This window comes from Corapipo altera, unplaced genomic scaffold (assembly GCF_003945725.1).
Source record: "Corapipo altera isolate COAL_440 unplaced genomic scaffold, ASM394572v1 45, whole genome shotgun sequence".
Taxonomy (NCBI): Eukaryota; Metazoa; Chordata; class Aves; order Passeriformes; family Pipridae; genus Corapipo; species Corapipo altera.
Window position 1 is genome coordinate 14,658,740 of NW_020884877.1, and position 18,034 is coordinate 14,676,773.

The window sequence follows — 18,034 nt, forward strand, 5'->3', positions numbered from 1 at the left end:
AGCAACTGCTGTATTTATCAGCTTAGCGAGGGTGACTCACTCCACAGCATCCAGTACCACTTCAAATATGAAAGCATCGGTTCTTATCTATAGTTAACAGTAGTCTGTAAGTAATCCTTATAATTAAAAAAAAAATTTTTATCCATAGATCTTTTTGTAATTATTTAAGATGCAAACTTTAAAGACTGAGGAGCAATGGCATTTTCTCTGCAAAACTCAGCACCACCTTTACCTATTGATCTACCAGTGTTAAGTTTCTAACAGTGAATTGTTATCATTATGACCAAAGTACAGTAATTTATTTTACCTTTCTCTTGATTAGTGAACTCTGTGCATTGTAATCTTATGGGCACCCTTTTTTTCCCTACCATCCACATTATAGTAAATTATATGAAGATAATCCTTTATCAAAACTGAAAATAACTGATGTCAAACCTTGATTCAGATGGTCAGCAGGAAATGTAAATCCTAAGCATTTTCTCAGAATTTAGCCCATGACAGCATTAGAATTTGAGGTGATACAACAGTCTCCAGAAATTTTGCTGCACAATGCTCCATTTCACACTATTTTTTTGTTGAATTTTTGTACACTGGAGTATACAAAGTCTTCATCATAAGCCATTATTTTCTCTTGTTGTCTGCAATTGTAAAATCACAATCACAGAATACTCTGAGTTGGAAGGGACCCATAAGTATCATCAAGTCGAACTCTTAAGTGAATGGCCTCGTAGTACACAGGATTATATAAACACTGTAACAACAAATTCAAATATAGACAGCAAATAATAATATAGACATACATCACCATTAGCAGGCTTGTCTAACAGGATTGTGCATAAGGTTCTAAAGCATCAATACTTTTTTTTATGAAGTTATGTAAGAAGCACCTAGATTCAAGCAAACATAACATCTACATATAGTATTCTGCATGTATTTCTCAGGATACCCAAGAATTCTTTGATAATCAGAATCTAGAAGCTCTGAGTATTCCCAGATTTCTCACAGATTCTTATGTTGGTTTTTGAACCACTGGAATTTCCTCAGTTATCACTAAATTATTTTGGCTCGGGAGTTCTGTTACAAAAACTCATATTTTAATCTGCTTTATTTATCTCCCTGTACCTACTTGTTTTGTTCTGATGCTGATGGTTTATTTCTCCCTTTTCACTAGGTCCTTGCAGTCCAACTAGAATTGCTTTTCCAGACCCTGCCAGCCTGTTCAACATACCTTGTTTACAGTCAGGGTACAGTCACAATGGGTAACAAAACTGTTGGAGCTACACAAGTGGTATTGTTATAGACTTCATATCCCACACTGGATTTCCAAACACACAAGAGTCTTGCATGGTGCAGCAATTTTCATTGCAGTGGCTTTGTAAGTACAACTGAAACTCACAACTTGCCAGTAGAGTCATCCCTGGATTGCAGAAATAGCATAATGCAGAATTTGAAAAGGCAGCTAATTTATTGCAATTTAAGATTAAAAAAAACCCAACACAACCCAAACCCAACTCAACCCCCCTTATCTTGACTTCTCAATTTCAGCAGGAATAAATACCAAAGCACATAATCCTTTCATTTTTGTAATGTTATAAAGGTTAATGTTACTGTTTGCAGTCATAGGAAGTGTTGTCCATCCTAAACTACAATTTACATGAACATTGCTTATTCTGAAGCCAAACCAAAACAAGCCATATTTAAGTACAGTTATTACTTTTTATCGTTGCTTGCAAATCTCAGGAAAAAAAAAACAATTCTTAATTGTTGTAGTGCTTCTGATTACATGTGCAGTAATGACAGACCCATTATACCATGGCTGCACTAATGCAAGCCATTCCTACTCTTAGAATGCATTTGAAAATTAAATAATTTGTCATTTTTATGGCCATGGTAGATGCCAGAAGGTGAAAAGCTATTATTAAATGAAATGTTATAAAATGCTATAGCCTCAAGAATTGAATGGAAACAAAATATTTCATAGGCAGCAAATAGTGTACAGTATTTAACTGATGAGCTTATCCAAAGTGTATTCCGTGAAAGCGTTCAGTGTCTGAACATTAAGTAGGTTTTTTGGGGAATCTGCTCCTGTTTAAATTGTCATACAATACTGACTTATAGAGAAACACGTAACAACAAATTATAAATAGAGGGATTTTATTCTTAAAACATATTATAAAGTAACCTACTCTATCTCTAATTAAAAGTTGAGATGCTCTGTCTTACCCTGATTTGAAATCTTGAAATCTCTTTATTTAAATGGATATACCCAAACATTCACTACAGTAAATTCCTTTAAAAGTTAGGAGGACTTCATGCTTTTAAAATACCTGTTCATCCTGTGTGCATTTTTCTTTGTCCGGAGATGGACTTATGATTACAAGAATGCATGATTGCATTAAGCTACACACATCATAAACACGGGTGAATCAGAATTTAATGTAATAATACTAAACAGGGTTGCTGGAAGGGAAAAACAGTTGCTGAAGAATTTAAGGACACTGCTGAAATGCATACTACTTCCGTGAAAATCTTCAGGTAGTTCTGAATTTATCTATATTTGTATGCAAATATAGATACAGCACTGTGAACTCTAAGTATCCAAGTTGTGGTGCATTGTTTCATATTGTCTTATGCTATCAGGTCACATAGGTGCTGCTCTGGTTTTCCTTTCTTAGCTTTTAAATAAATGGAAATGCACCTTATTTAAGGGTTGCCACCATCTTGAAGAAAACAGACAGTGTCTAAGGGGTTTGGTAGCCAAGGTCTTATTGCAGTTAGGTTTTTAGACTGACATCTGAAAAGACAGCTTCTGGCTTTAATGTTTCTGTGCATACAAACATCATTGCTCTAGCTGAGACATTTAGTTTTCTTCTCTTGCACTAGTAGAAAAATCCTAAATACAAAACTACTGCATTACCTGAATACTGAGGACAGCAAGGGCAAAGGAACTGAGGAGTTTTACAGCATGGATAGAACAAAAAACAGCAAAGGGGACTGAAAAGGAGAGAACACTTATATTCAAAAATTGTTCAGCAGTGAAGGAAATTAAATACCAGCAATGTTAACATCAGAGTGGGTTCCACTGCCTGTGAAATCAAAGGAAGCAATGAGAAGAATATTGGAGCTTTATGCATATATTCGAAGGTGATTTAAAGAAGAAGCCAGCAGCTGCAGAGATCTCAGATAAGGACTAGAGAAGTTCAGCAAAACTGTGTAGGTAGCAGGGCAGCATTAAAGAATAATTACACTACCGCTGGGAAAGAGCAGAGAGGCAGTGCAACAATATAACAGTGCTAGCCAAGACTAAAGTGCGAGGTACATAACCACAGTCCAGCCCTTACAAATCATAAGCACAAACTGCAGACCTCAGGCAGACGCCTGGAAACAGAAGGGGGGAGATAGAATGCCTGATGTAGTGATAGCACTGAAATGTAAATAGCATTGCTGAACCACAGTGAGTTGGAATTATATTGGATTCATTCCCAGCTCCAAACTCCAGAGGAAAGGTGACTCAAAGGACTTAAAAGCCAACAACAAAAATACACACAGAAGAGCCTACGCATTGTATACTCTAGATACTAATTCCAAGAGAAAGAGCCACACAGAGTCTAGCAAGTGATGTGCACCAGTTAGTGGTACCTTGTGTACAGCTCTTCCATAACACAAGTCTGGTTACTCTTACATATATCATCAACTTACTCTTTATTCTGCAGAGCTGGAGTGTGATGCTCCCTAGAGTAATCCTTGCTCTTGCTTTGTACATCCCATAATAATTTTAAAATAACAATTAGCTATTATCACAGAATATTCTGAGTTGGATGGGACCCACAAAGATCATAGAGTCCAACTCTTAGCTCTGTGTGGAACATCCCTAAGAATCACATTATGTGCCTGTTATTATGTTTAAACCTGTGCATTTATCCTTAGTGGATGAACATCTGAACCACTGAATGGCCTGTAACACTCAAATGCTAGGTCTGAGTAAGTATGTAGGACATACTTATTATAAGTTTGGAAGATGAACTTATCCAAAGAACTAAAGTGCCTTCTCCTTATCTCTTCCTAGATACAACCTTCCCCCTCCCCCCCCCATAGTGCAGAAAATTAAAAGGTGTAGAAGAGTAAAATGAGATGATATTTCATGTTAAGGATATCTTATGCAAATTCCCTATAATTATGCTGTATACAATTCTAATAAATAGCAATGCTGGCTAGGATGATTCTATTTTATTATTTGCTGTTTTTCTTCTTACATGTAATGAGTTCCCTTAGTGTTCAAAATCCATCTTTCCTGCCACACACTTACAAGGGTAAATCACTTGAGTGGGCTATTTATTGTTGCTAGGGGAACCACCTTGTTGGTATTCACACACGTTAACATGTCTTTTGACATATGTTTCTGAGGACAAGATGCAACACAGCTCTGCAGCATTGAGTGAAAAAAATGTATTGCCGCATTCTTGGAAATATCCTCCCACAGAAGAGCAGTGTTACTCAGTAGCTTAGCTTCAGATTGCCTTGGATTTCTTACTTGTTTCTTTAGACAGATAAGAATTGTAAAATTATATGCAATAATCTGATTAATGGTTCCTAATTTTGCTCAGAATTAAATCAGAAAGAATACCAGTCTGTGAAATAAGTGTTGCTAAAATAGCACCCTTTTAATTTTTTTAAAATACTCTTTTCCTTGTATAAGGAAAATTTTCTGTATGAAATTTTGCTATTATTTAACTAAAAATACCCAACCTGAGTAGGGGTAAAGTGGAAGTAGGAGCCATTTCTGAGTAACCAGGTTATTTGAAGGTTATTTGAATTACATCAGTCATCTGCTGCAAAGTATCAGTTGTACAAATACTGCACTAGACTCACGAAAGGCAGTAAGCCTCTTTAATGCTCAGAAAGTACTTGTTTCTTGAGAAATCAGCTTCTGGCAGGACAAAAAAGATGATGTAGAGATACTGAGGAGGGATTATTATGTCCAGAGTCATGGCTGACTATGAGAAAAAACCCCATTTTAATTTCCTGTTGATTTTGATTACTGCCAACATAGCTGTGTGACAAGGGACATCTGAGGTTAAAGGAAGCAAAGTCTGAAAACATGCAGAAAGCATGAAAAGGGCTGTACCTCGCTTAAGTCTTGTGTGCACATATATATTTCTTTGATGATGGAAGATCCTACTACCTGGATTTGCTCTAACACCAGTTGATCTAACATTAGAGCAGCACTTAAGATTTACTTACTGATCCAAACACGAGGTGTTCCTGTCTTAAAGGAGCTTACAAAAGTTGAGACAAAACCAACATGATAAAGCAGACAGCTAGAGAACCTCAATGAAAAAATTATTAACATTTCCTTCAGCTGCCCTGAAAAGCTTAGTTTAACAAAACCTGCATGTCTCGTTTACATGAGCAGTTCTCACCAAATACATCGTTGCAGAGCTGAGATTAAAACAGCAGCTCCACAGTAAACTCTCTCGATAACAACAGAAAATTGTCTTAGAACACAGACAGTATCTCTTAAGGTCTGTGGAGGTACTTTGAAAAAATGCAAAGTTAGTTTTAAGTTTTCATATTATGTGTAACAAATCTAAAATGACCGGCAATATAGAGCAAGAAAGCAGCCACAGTCTCTACAAACTAGTTTTCAAGCTGTACCCCCTGGCTATCTCTGCATGAAGTACTCTGAGAAAATGCAATCTTATTTGAAAAGTATTGCTGTACAGTTGCAGAGGACTCTCCAGCTGGTTTATGCTTCTTTTGTTGTGCAATACTAGAGAAACAAAGTAGTTGCATATACAACATGGAGACAATAAAGGCATGAAAGAAGAGAGCTCCAGCTTTTCAAAGAAACAGAAAGAAAATAACACTTCTCACAGCAAACTGACTTAGCAGCTTCAACAGCCAGGTGCAAAGGATATTCCCTGTCAACTAAAAAACAGGCAGAGGGTTCATTATCTGCTTTAGGTATTTGCCAGTACTTAACAAGTAATGCCCGAGAACATGTTGTTCTGATTTGGCAAATGCTTCAGTTCTGTTCTACATTAAAATGGGACCCACACACATTTGGTCACCAGATTTAAGGCCATAGTATAGAGACAGTAAATATTTTAACAATAGTTTTTCTAAGTGTTGGGCATGGAGATTACTTGTTTTTTCCAGTTCTAATCTCTGAAAAGTATTTTGCCTTTTTTTTTTTTGAAACACTAAAAATAAAAAAAAATCCAATCATGAGGAATAAAAGCTCAGTATAACTGATTTCAATCAAAATTCTTAAAAAATTCAGTAGTAACAAGCCATCCTATGATAGGAAATGTATTAAATAACAAGTGATGTAAGCAATTCCAGTAGCTCAATTAACACAGACATTATGGGCAGCATAAGAAATTGATTGACGGAGTTCGATTTCACAGGAAAAGTTTTCTTCCAGAAAATTCCTGCTCCATGACAGCAGGTAATGGAAGAAGGAAAAAGAAACCCACTGTTTCCATACTCATAGGAAATGGAAAGGTTAGGCATCCATGTGGTACATATAAGGGATAAAGACAAAAGGAGTAATAAGTTGTTTATTGGGTAGTAAATCATTCAGTGATGTGAGGGGTTTCCACAGAACCAGCTCCTGATTTTCACAAATTCAGACCAGCCTGCTCTACGTCAAGTGACAGAATTACTGGAAATGGCTTTGCACATAATGGTACTTTAAGAAAAGCTCATTTTGAGACATTTTAACTGGAACTCAGAGCTAAATTTAAAATGTTTTTCAAAAGAGTGGGATTTTTTTCCCCATATTTTCCTGTACCATGCAAAAGCATACATTGTGAAAGACATGTTTTAGGGTAGTAAGGGTAGCTTTTTGAAACTATCATTTAACAAGATTAACTTTTGCTTTCTCAGTAGTATTTCAAAGAACTGCAATATTAAAAGCATATGGCATTAAACTTCTTGAATTGTGTTAGTGGTAGGAAAGTACAAATGATACAGTGAGTAATAGAAAAAATTAAAACTTATCAATTAAAAGGATTTTTAATTCGGTAAAATACTCTGGCCCATCTCTACAGCTAAGAATTCATGAAGTGTTTGACTTCACAGAGAATATGCTTTTCCTGCTTAAGGACATCAATTCACAGCAACTGATAACCTCACACAACCAAGCAAGATGACAAGTGCAGTGAAAGGACATTGCAGGAAGAGAAGAGGCTGGGGAAGTCACAAGGCTGAACTTGCAGGAGCTGGAACTCTTCTCAGAGTACGAGAATTTGCAGGGAAACAACTGTGCATCTGAGAAAACACGTGAGTAGGGACTTCAGGCACTGTGCCCTCCCAAAAGGACATCCATGGAGTGTGGCCTTCAGCCCAGCAGCGTGGATCTCACTGACTGCAGTGAGCAATCTCACTCAAACAAAAACAATCAACACAAACTGTCACACAGAGACAGCCTCCTCTCATTAAGTGCACTTCCTCATATCCTGATAATTCACAGCAGTAAACCTCCACATACTGGGTCAGCTCATTCCTGTAGGTTTCTTACTTTGCAAACAGCATAATTTCATTCTTATCCATGTTAATGCTCAGGCAGACTTCATTCATCACTACCCCCACCTCTGAGAAAAGAAAGTAAAAAGCAGGACTGCAGAATCTGGGTTAGATGAAAATTAGATCTAAATCCTATGAAGATAAGCACAAAACTCAGCCTCCTCTGGCACACAAACTGATCTCGTGGGACTCTGAAAGAACAACATTTGTTGGATACTGCAGGAAAATATCCTGTTTTTAAAGAAAAAATGTAATTACCTTGTGAAATACTGTGAGTTATGCAAGATTCCTATTGCAGGGATGATGAAAATATTCACTGACAATTTCAGGCCACCACTGATGGTGACAGATGCTGTTATCCATAGGTCAAGATCAAAAAGACAACTGTTTCACCAAATTTCTCAAAGGTCAAAAGAAAAGGAAAAATTTAATACATAAATATGTACATTCATCAAAGAAATAGTCATTCCAGAAACAGATTTGACAGAAAAGATCAAGCACAGTTATCCCAGAAGTACAGTTTCTCAACTCAACATTTTAACTTCAGCATTTTGCAGCAGCAATGCTGTAATAGCTGGCATTAAATTAAGCAAAACTTTAAGTGCTATACCTACGAGTAAAACAATCCAAATTACTAATACAAAATACATGACTGTGTATAAGTAACAAATTAAAACACATACCAGGTTTACTCTCTATGCAAAGTACTTTGCATGCATAAGCTTTCAATATTTAAATAACTGCCTGGCTATTGGGTGGAATTCAATGTCATTTTGGTTGACTGAGGTAGAGAAAAAAAAATTCATGAACACACAGATTGACAGTAGACTTTTATTAACATATCTTACAATGCCGATTACTGTATTCCTAGTTTTATAATCTTCTGATGTGTTATCAAGGTTGATTTAGATTCTACAGTAATGTACTGTACTTAAATGATCATTCATACAGGATATCACACCAGAATATTTGAGTAATACACGCACACACCACTCTAGTTTGGACCTGTTATCTTTCAAGGTTAGCTTAACAAAGTAGGATTAAAAAAGTTATGGGGGAAATAAAAATTCTTGTTTAGCAGCATGCAAGGATATTCAAGTACAATTTTTCAACCAAGTAATTTTTTGTTGTTGTTGTTGTTTTTAAATCGACTGGTGACTAATTCACCAGTACTATAATAAACACTATGAAATACCCAGATGTTAAAGTTAAGGCTAATAGTTTTACTTCACATCCATATGCACAACCAGAGAACATTCCATTTTAAATAAAACACAGTAATCAAATTTCGGACACATTATCTCTTGTATATATAGCATTGGAGCTTCAAACTACAGATGTACTCAAGTTCAGGAGCCCTGTAATAATGTTATGCTGGCAATGTAAAGAATCTTTTTGCTCTTTAACCACATTTACAAAATGGCCTGATATTCATAATGAGCAATGCAAAAATATCACAGGCAGAACTTATAATACAGTATCAAAAAAGTACTATTTTGGAAAAGACAGCCATTTAGTCGGTGAAACAGAATAATTCTAATCTTACAGGAAGTACTGTAATAGTTTTGAAATATATATATATTTATATGTATGTATAAAAACCAGCATCCTTTATTGTAGGGTTTTTAAATTGCAGGTATTCAGAAAAACTCATTGTATTTACTTACTTTTCCTTCGGTCTGTTCTTGATTGCTATACAGTAATTTTATTTCCCCTATACACTTTTCACTAGATAATGACTTCCACTGGGGAACTCTTTTCTTTGTATATGTGGTTTTATCATAAGATGTTTTTATTTTACACATATAAATTTTATTTTACACTCAAGCTATGAAAGTCAAAACTACCAGGAACTGCTTGGTAGTACTGTATGAAATAGCCAACGAATGTCCAACACTTGTGAAAAACATTAGTAGCAATATATTACATACCAGTATTTTAACTACAATCTTTCCTACCTACTTACACTGTGGGGTTTAGCCCAGTCATGCCTGTTCTCATGAATTTCTTAGTCCTCTAAGCATAAACTCTTTTGGCATTCATCCACTGAGGCTGCACATGCATTGGTTGTTCATCCAGGCTACCTCTGTTGATTTTTCTCTTTATTTATTTTTCCTTTTTTAGGAAACCAAGCAGAAAGAACAGTGATTACTTTAAACAAATACAATATAAAGGAACCTCCTGAAATGACAGCAGAGGTACAAAATTATGTTTCACTTTCAGAATAGCCTGCACATTCCCAATCCAATCATTCTGAAACATACATCTGGTTTGGAGTGACAGGAGGCTTATGGTCGTTACGCTTATAACTGAGATCTGCTATGTTGGGCACCATACAAATTCTCTATATACAGCAATTTCTGTATGTTATGTTTCTGTATGTTATCACTAAAAGTTTATTCAATTTATATGAAAAAATCTCCTTTCTGAAAAAAAAAAAAGAAGACAGAATGTGTGTTCTGGATTAGATTAAGAGCAATAAGAAACCTAATGTACAGCTATTTCATTTATTCATGGAGAAAAAAAATTATGAATTTCCTGAGAATGCATACATTTTCAGTAATGCCTGAAATATTTCAATAGACCTGTTATAAGTGAAATTCTTTTTAAAATTCAGCTTTCATACCAATTGTTACCATGCAGTCTCACAATCGTTTTACAGACCTGTCTAATTACAAATGCGTATCAAGCAAAACCCTGAAGCCAACACAAAAAAGGCAAAGAAATTTTATCCAACATATTTAGTAAATGTAGTAGACATATACACAGTTTCAGCAAAAATTGCTAAAAACTCAACTCCATGCAGAGAAAAATAAAAACCTGACAGCTACCCCTGGAGCCTCTAAATAATTCTAAGTAAAATTTGTGCTTCTTAACAATAATGGGCTTTAAAAAAACACAAGCAAAATGGACTACTGAGTGCAATTAGATTGTTCACACCATTTTGAGGATTTAATTTCAATTATTATATCATTCTTTAGTAGCAACAACAGCTCACTTTGCAAAGATTTCACATGTTGACAAAGTTCCATTTCCCTTTTATGCCCATACCCCACTTCACCCTGCGCCAAAGAGCCAAACTGCCATTCGGTTAAAGCTATTGTCAGTCACGATGCATTCATTCATGGTAACAGCAGTGATATGGTGTGTAGATGATGATGATGATGATGATTTACAAGCCATTATAATGTGGCCCCCATCTTTTATTGATATGATCAAAAGTATGAGACACCCACTGCTGCTCAAGCACTTTGTATCTTTCCTTGCATATGTAGAGGGGTTTACCACGCCTGGAGAGGGGAAAAAAATAAAAAAAAAAGAAGAAAACAAATGGTTAATATACCAAATAAATAGAAACATGCTTCATTATATAATCAACAAATGGCATTCATAAAACTTTTTTTCACAGGGTAAGTGTGCATTTTTATTGGTGAGGGGCTTTCAGTTTTGCTTTTAATAGGATAACTGCTGGGACTTCTCTTCCTCACACTGGATAGCAGACTCCAGAAACCATCACTTGTTTTCTTGGCCAGGAGTATTTTGAAAGTTATGCTCCTTCCCAACACTGGAGTCCAACTGCATTGTTTGATTAAAGGCCAAACAACACCTTTGGAAGATAAGTGTTTACCAGTGCAAGACTCAATTGACTGTCATTGGGAATGGCAACATAGGAATCTGTCTATTGGGTGCCAAGTGTGTGTAACTCAAAGATCATGATTACACCACCTTTAGGCCAAAAAAACTCCCAAAAGCCAAAGGAAAAAAGTCAGTCCAACTTTCAGTAAATGGGGATTTTCCATTCTTCCACACAAGGAAGGTAGAGATCTATTATTATCTGTTACTGCATGTCACATGACGAAGTTGATCTACACAGTGGCGGCAACAATGAAACACACTTGTAATGAAAACATTACCTAAGATCTCTGTCTTCTTCACCATGTGCATCTAGATAAACAGAACCCCAAAGGCAAAAACGATGGCCTCTTATGATGATGATAACAGATGCGTTAATCAAAAGAAATATTCCTGTCCCAGCTCCACAGTTTTGAGAATGCTGTAACATTACAGGTGTAGAAAGGCAAGAGTGAAAAGATTCTGTTAGTGTCTTTATAACAGAAAGAATTTAAAAAATAGTTTTGCTTCGAATAACATGCACACATTATTTACTAAGAACTAATTTGGTAACTGATGGCCTGCCCCAAAATCTCCCTCAAAACCAGAATTCAGTGTCTTGTGCTGCCGTAACAACACCTGTATGCAAAAGCCATTCCCTACTCAAAAAGGGAGGATATTTGTTATCATGTAAAAATGAATCACAAAAATAAGCAAAAATATTCTCTACAATATTTCCAATTTGTTGTTGTACAGAAAATTATATAGGATTACCAAGCATTTTCCACAGATGGCAAGAATAGGAGAAAGTATTCAAAAAACCTTAATATTACCTCTTTTACAACAGTCTGTATTGTTAAACATTTGCTTTCTCTATCCACGCTGACAGATCTAGTCTATGTCTCTAAAAATCTAGTACCAAGTTTTAATAATTCTTGCTTTTTTCAATGTCTTTCATCTCTATGAAAGATCTATACTCACCAATTCATTTTAGCAATTAAAAAATGCCCTCTTCCTATATGGTTTTATTACAACTAGGAGCTATAATACAATCAACTATAACAAAAATTAATTAATGATATAGATTTTTTTATAGCTTTCTGTTTTCATTAAACTTGACACCTTAAATATAACTGTAAATTCTATTTTAAATTTTGCCCACTCCTTCTTCTCCTACAATATTAGCATTATGAGAGAGAAATGCGAGTTCAAACAATTTCAAAATGGTCCAAGATTCCTTTGAAATTTCTTTGATTTGATTTTATGCCCCATTTGTGAATATCTCTAACAAACTCCTCTCACAGTTTTGTAAAGGCCATGAAGTTTGTCTTCCTCTAACTATTCTATGGAATAAAGAGAACAGCTGTCAAAGCAAACCTTTATTGTAGTCAGAAAAACAACACTAGATGTTGTCCAACTCAGGCTCCTCAAAGAACTTATATATATGCTGACTAGAAAACTTTGCTGCTGAAAAAGTTGAAAACCTTAAAACAACACTTATAGTCTGTAGATCACTAGTAGGTGGTCAGGTGTATCAGAAAGTACTCAATCCAATCACATATTGATATTCTATGTATGCAGAAAGCAAAGAAACAAAACAGGAAAATTAAAATGATATATGAACAATCAGAATGTAAACAAATTTCAGCTGGCTATGAATCAAAACCATGTGTCAACATAACACACAATGGCTTTGTAAGACTTTTACAAAAAGGTTAAATAGGTTGCTATGCAAGTAAATTGTTCTTCAGAATCCAGCCTCTGTCTATCCATCAGAAATAAGCATTAAACTGTATCACTGGGGGTTAGACTTTAAAGATCCCTTCCAACCCAAACGATTCTATGATTATATAAATATATTTTGAAAAGAAAACCATCCAAATTGAGCAATGGAATTAAAAACTATTAATGAGTGGGAAAATCAATTATAAAATTTGAATTAACTCTCTCTTACCAGTACACATTCACAGTAACTCTGTTGTTTGCAACACAGTCCTTTCAAGCATACAAAAGTACCACAAACTAGACAAACAGCAGGATCTTTAGGAACCTTGGTACAAACAGAACAAGTCTTTCTGTGATAATACTGAAAAATAGTATTATAATTCTCAGGCAACTGAAGGAGGCGTGGCAAGTCCCATTTAGGCTCCTGGATAAGCAAAGCCTACAAATAAAATAAGAATATATCAGTTCTGTGCATTTGTTTAAGCATTTGTATTTCTAAGAAAAGAAAATACCAAAGAAAAGAAGCAAGCACTTTAAAAATCTCTCATTTTTTTTTGCATTTCACAAATTTAGAAGTCAAATATCACCTTGCAATAGTCACCTGCTCCTGGCTGATCACCCTGCCCAACTGCAGTCACATTTCATCTTTTGTAACAGGTGCAAAGTGGGCACAAGCCTTTTCCCAAGGATGTTTTCTATAAATATGACACCTTTTAAATATAAAAATCTTCACAGCTAAAACAAGAGGACTAAGAGTGATCGACAGGGAAGACTCTCACTCCCTACACCGTTAGCTTAGTAATAAAAACGTGCTGCTTCAAAACCCTGACCTGGACTATAAAACCTGTTTCCCAGATAAAATTTAGACTTAAACTTTCAAAAACAGAACTGAAGTTAGGCTCTGTAAATGATATCTGAAGACATCTACCTGTTTTTCAAAACTGTGTTGCACACAAATTTTGAGACCATTAAGAACATAACCAAAACTCACAAGTTTTGGTAAGACAGGCACTACCTAAATACTGCTTTGAAAGCCTAACTCTTCTCATTTGCTCTTATAAACACTGTCCATTTTATGTTGCCTTTTTTTTGTTTGTTGTGATTTTTTTAAACAGTAATGCGTTTTCCTTCAACATAGTCATTTTTACTGAGTTTGTAATTGATGGGCACAGCAGTCAGATGGGATCTTTTCTGCAAGGTGCAAAATTTTTTTGAAGAGTGTTTGACCTTGAAACTTAACTTGCAAAAAAGAAAAAAAAAAAAGAAATACTGCATTTGTACCTGGTTCCTTTTCAATCATGGAAAGAATGGTATCAGTTTCACTGCAATCTATCTCAAACGCCTATCAGATTGGCAGCAACTGTATTTTGAGATTAATCTGAGTATTCAAATTTTCACAGGTGCAGATCATGTTGCAGAGTAAAGAATGCATCTGGCTTGCCTCTGACACCATAAACTTATGAGAGGGGGACTTGAATTGTTGAGATGAAACTTTGTTAAGAAAAAAATGCACTCATGTCAAAACATTTCTATTTCAAAACTAATTATTCCAGTTGCACGAATTCAAATCTTGGTATTATTTCTTTACCCTTCAGAGAAAACGTATCATCTTTTATCAGTCAACTATTAAAAAGCTTTTATCCTTTTCATCTTTTTCAGTACTGCAACTGAAATGCAATATCGATAATGAAAAAATACTGATAATGTCTAACAGGCAAGAAAAACTTCTGATATGTATTTTCTTAAAAGACAAAGTTTCTACTACATGTTCTTGAGTGGCTACAGGTGCAGAAGACATTTAGTATCATCTAGGGATAGCATTCCAATTTTCTGTGTCCAGCAATCATATAAAAAACAGATGGGTTTTCTTCTTCCTGTTTTTAACCAATTCAACCCCCATCCACTAATATTTCTCATTACAATTTCTCTCTCACTTACAAAGTTATATTCTCAGATCCTTATCCAAAACAACAGTACATGTGCATAATGAATCAAGCAATAAATAGCTGCTTCCACATTGAGGCTATTTTGGAAGAAGTAATTTTGCTACATACCTTTACTTGATCTGGATGTCTATCAGCAAATGAAGCCAATTCTGAGCACCACTGTGATATCATGTCAAATGCTGGCACTGGCCAATCGAGACAAGAGGCACTGGTGAACTGGTGAGCTGACTGAAAAGATGGTAACAGACCCAGGCAGCTTGCAAGAACTGTGAATTCTTCCTCTTCCTTTTTAGTATGAAATCAGAGAAGTTTAGATTAATACCTACAGTCTGAATTTTTAAACAGTTTATTAAAAATATATCTATTTCAAGAAAAAAGTAAAGATATTCTAGTACTAAGATGCTAATACTCATGTTCAGAGACACAGGAAAGGTTTAGGTTTTCCTGGATCACCACAAACTGAACTCTTGAAACACAAGAAAAATGGTCAGCAAAAAAAACTCAAACCAAACCAAACCTCCCTCCCCCCCAAAAAAAACCCTAAACCAAAACCCCCAAAAAACCACAAATCCAAACCCCACAAATGAAACAAGAAAGCCCCAGACTCCACAATAATTTTTTTCCTGTTCAGCACCCCAAACTGGCTTGTAGCTATTTTACAGAGGAGATGATGTTGAGGCAAGGAAATGAGGGAGCTGACCCGCAGAAAACTCTACTTAAATTAGTCATGGAACTTAAACATAATTGTCTGCTGATGCAATGCCTCTGAGAATGAAGTCCAAGTATTAACAGGCATTAAGTAAAATCAGGACTGAATTCCATTCTCTGTGAAAATTATGCCATCTCTGCAAATGCTGGACAAGTTTTAAAAAGTATGTTGGTATTTTAGGAGACAGGCACCTATGACCTAATTAAATAAGCATGAATTTGCTGAAGTTTAAGAATATAGTACCATTTTTTTGAAAACCACATTGAAAACAAATTTATAGAAGACAAAAAATGCTGCACAGCAGTGATATAAAATATGATTTTAAAAATATACCATGAAAAAGACACCTTTGTGTCTCATTTTTTGACTTCTAGCTTTTAGATTGAAACATTTGGGTGGGGCCCTCTCATTCTGTACCTGACAACTAGGCAAGTCCACTCCAAAAAGATGGTGTTGAAGAAGGCTTGTGATCCTGAGGAAAGGCAGGCAGAACTGCTGCAGATCACGCTCTACAGAATCTGGATTTACCTACAGGGCAGGAAGCAATTACTAAATTCTGTCCCAGGTAAGAAACTTCAATATGAACCAAATATTTTTAAGCATACTATATTTTAAGCATACTGCATATATTTTAAGCATACTGCATCAAACATACATTCCAAAGGCCAGCATTTTACTAATAATCTGAAAGACCTCTGTAGGTTTTCTTTCCCCCTCAACAAATGGGGTTTCTATTTAAATATTCACTTTTCCACCTTTCTGAAAGGCATATGATTAAAATCCATACATATTCTTAAACCCCACAATTAAAAGAAGTATTTGTCAATAACTTTCTCAACGCACTAGTGGCCACATCTGATATTCTTAAAAGAAAGATTTGCACAGGCAAACTGTCCCAAAGGGATATGCTTTGATCTAGAAAATAAAGACTTGTACTGTAAGTCTTTAGCAAGATCAGAGAAAAATCATTATAACGAGACCAAAATACTTCCAGGGGACATGCTGGTTAAGTTCTCCAGAAAATTGCCAATACCACTGCTAATTCTTCAGTGTCTCCTTCTTCATATATCTTCCCCTTAGACAGCTCACTAATCACATGACCCAGCAATACTTCCCAAGATTTTTCTCCACTGGATGTATTCTGCAAATAAGAAAAGAAATCCAAAAAGTACTGGCCATGAAAAGGAGAAAATGTTGCTGTACAAGTAAGAGCAATGAAGTATATTTCCTTTGATCAACACATGAATTTTGACATTCAAAGATACATACTGCATAAAAAAAATAAAAATATATAATTCTACAGAAAGGGACTGCATTTAGCTCAAGTGAAATATGAACTGCCACTTGAATTACATATACTCTAAACTGTTACATGAAAGCACTTTTATAATGTTTGCACTTCTCATGTTTTTTTTCTCTGAGTATATAAATGCTTACTTTAAAATTAGAAAGAATGACTTCATGGATACATCATGTTTTGACAGAATTTGAATTCTAATACAAATAATTTTTTTTTTAAAAAGTAATTTTCTAAAACATACCAACCAGAATGAATGAAAAAACACTTGCTATATATTTTAAGTTGAATCGAGCCTATCAGAAAATGCAAAGTTGTGTCTGGAGTAAACAATATTTACTACAGATGGAAAATATATAGAAGTAAAAAGATGTGCCCTCATTTTACTTGTAAATACTAGCAAAAGGCAAGGAAACAATAGTGACAAATCTTCTCTGTCTCTTCATCACATGAGCACTCTAGACCACATAGTGAAAGAAATCTATATAGCTAGCCACAAATAACAAAAACGAGTTGGAAAAGTCAAGAAGCTTTTTTCTCCACCAACAAGGCTGCCTGCTTTTCCAGGAAAGGAGTCCATCAGAGCAACCACCACGGTTTATCCAGGAAGGCTTCAATTTCACAGGAAGGAAAGCTGCACTTACTCAAAATCATTGCAACAAAATCAAGATTGAGACGATAGAGATACAGACTCAAATCTGAAAGTCAGTTTTGGAACTATATTCATTGAGAAGTTTTTACGTCTCATCACATACTGAAACGTGCAAAAATTGCACACCCAGAAAAAAACAGTGGACTTCTGTGAAGCAGAAGCAAATTATCACATGGAAAGCAGAAGCACCTGTTACATTCCTACCAGAAATACATAAGCAAAATTTCATAAATGTTTTAATAAACTAACAAACCTTTTTCAGAGCTCCTGCCTCTTTCCATGCCAGTCTATCTTCAGCACCACATTTAACAGAAATTGCTGCCAAGGCTTGAGTATACAATAAAGTGAACAGCACTTTTATAATGCAGGTGAAGTGTTCTGCAAAACAAAGAAAGTAATTTTTAAACACTTGATATTTTTAGCAAATATAATGATTACAGAGACTCTAGTTACGGAAGTGTTGTTCTCAAATGAAGAGCAAACAAAAAAACCAACCCCTCAAAACATATAGAACAACATATATTTACTGGCTTTCAGAAATGACTTGGCAGCCATAGTGAACA

General features: G+C 35.3%; 1 protein-coding gene and 1 long non-coding RNA gene across 2 annotated transcripts in view; one reads left to right on the forward strand and one right to left on the reverse strand.

Moving 5' to 3' along the window:
- Window positions 1-7,363, forward strand: LOC113944181. Its single transcript, XR_003526604.1, has 3 exons — window positions 1-106; window positions 1,172-1,375; window positions 7,087-7,363. It is a non-coding gene; the product is annotated as an uncharacterized LOC113944181 (long non-coding RNA).
- A 568-nt stretch (window positions 7,364-7,931) lies between these two features.
- Window positions 7,932-18,034, reverse strand: part of UBR3 (ubiquitin protein ligase E3 component n-recognin 3) — a 104,210-nt gene continuing 94,107 nt past the window's right edge. The window contains exons 35-41 of the mRNA XM_027636526.1: window positions 17,725-17,849; window positions 16,556-16,663; window positions 15,940-16,050; window positions 14,922-15,098; window positions 13,097-13,306; window positions 11,445-11,584; window positions 7,932-10,820 (exon numbers count right to left, since the gene is read on the reverse strand). Of these exons, the coding sequence (XP_027492327.1) occupies window positions 10,703-10,820; window positions 11,445-11,584; window positions 13,097-13,306; window positions 14,922-15,098; window positions 15,940-16,050; window positions 16,556-16,663; window positions 17,725-17,849 (989 nt within the window). The 3' untranslated portion in view covers window positions 7,932-10,702. The remainder of the gene's footprint in view (window positions 10,821-11,444; window positions 11,585-13,096; window positions 13,307-14,921; window positions 15,099-15,939; window positions 16,051-16,555; window positions 16,664-17,724; window positions 17,850-18,034) is intronic.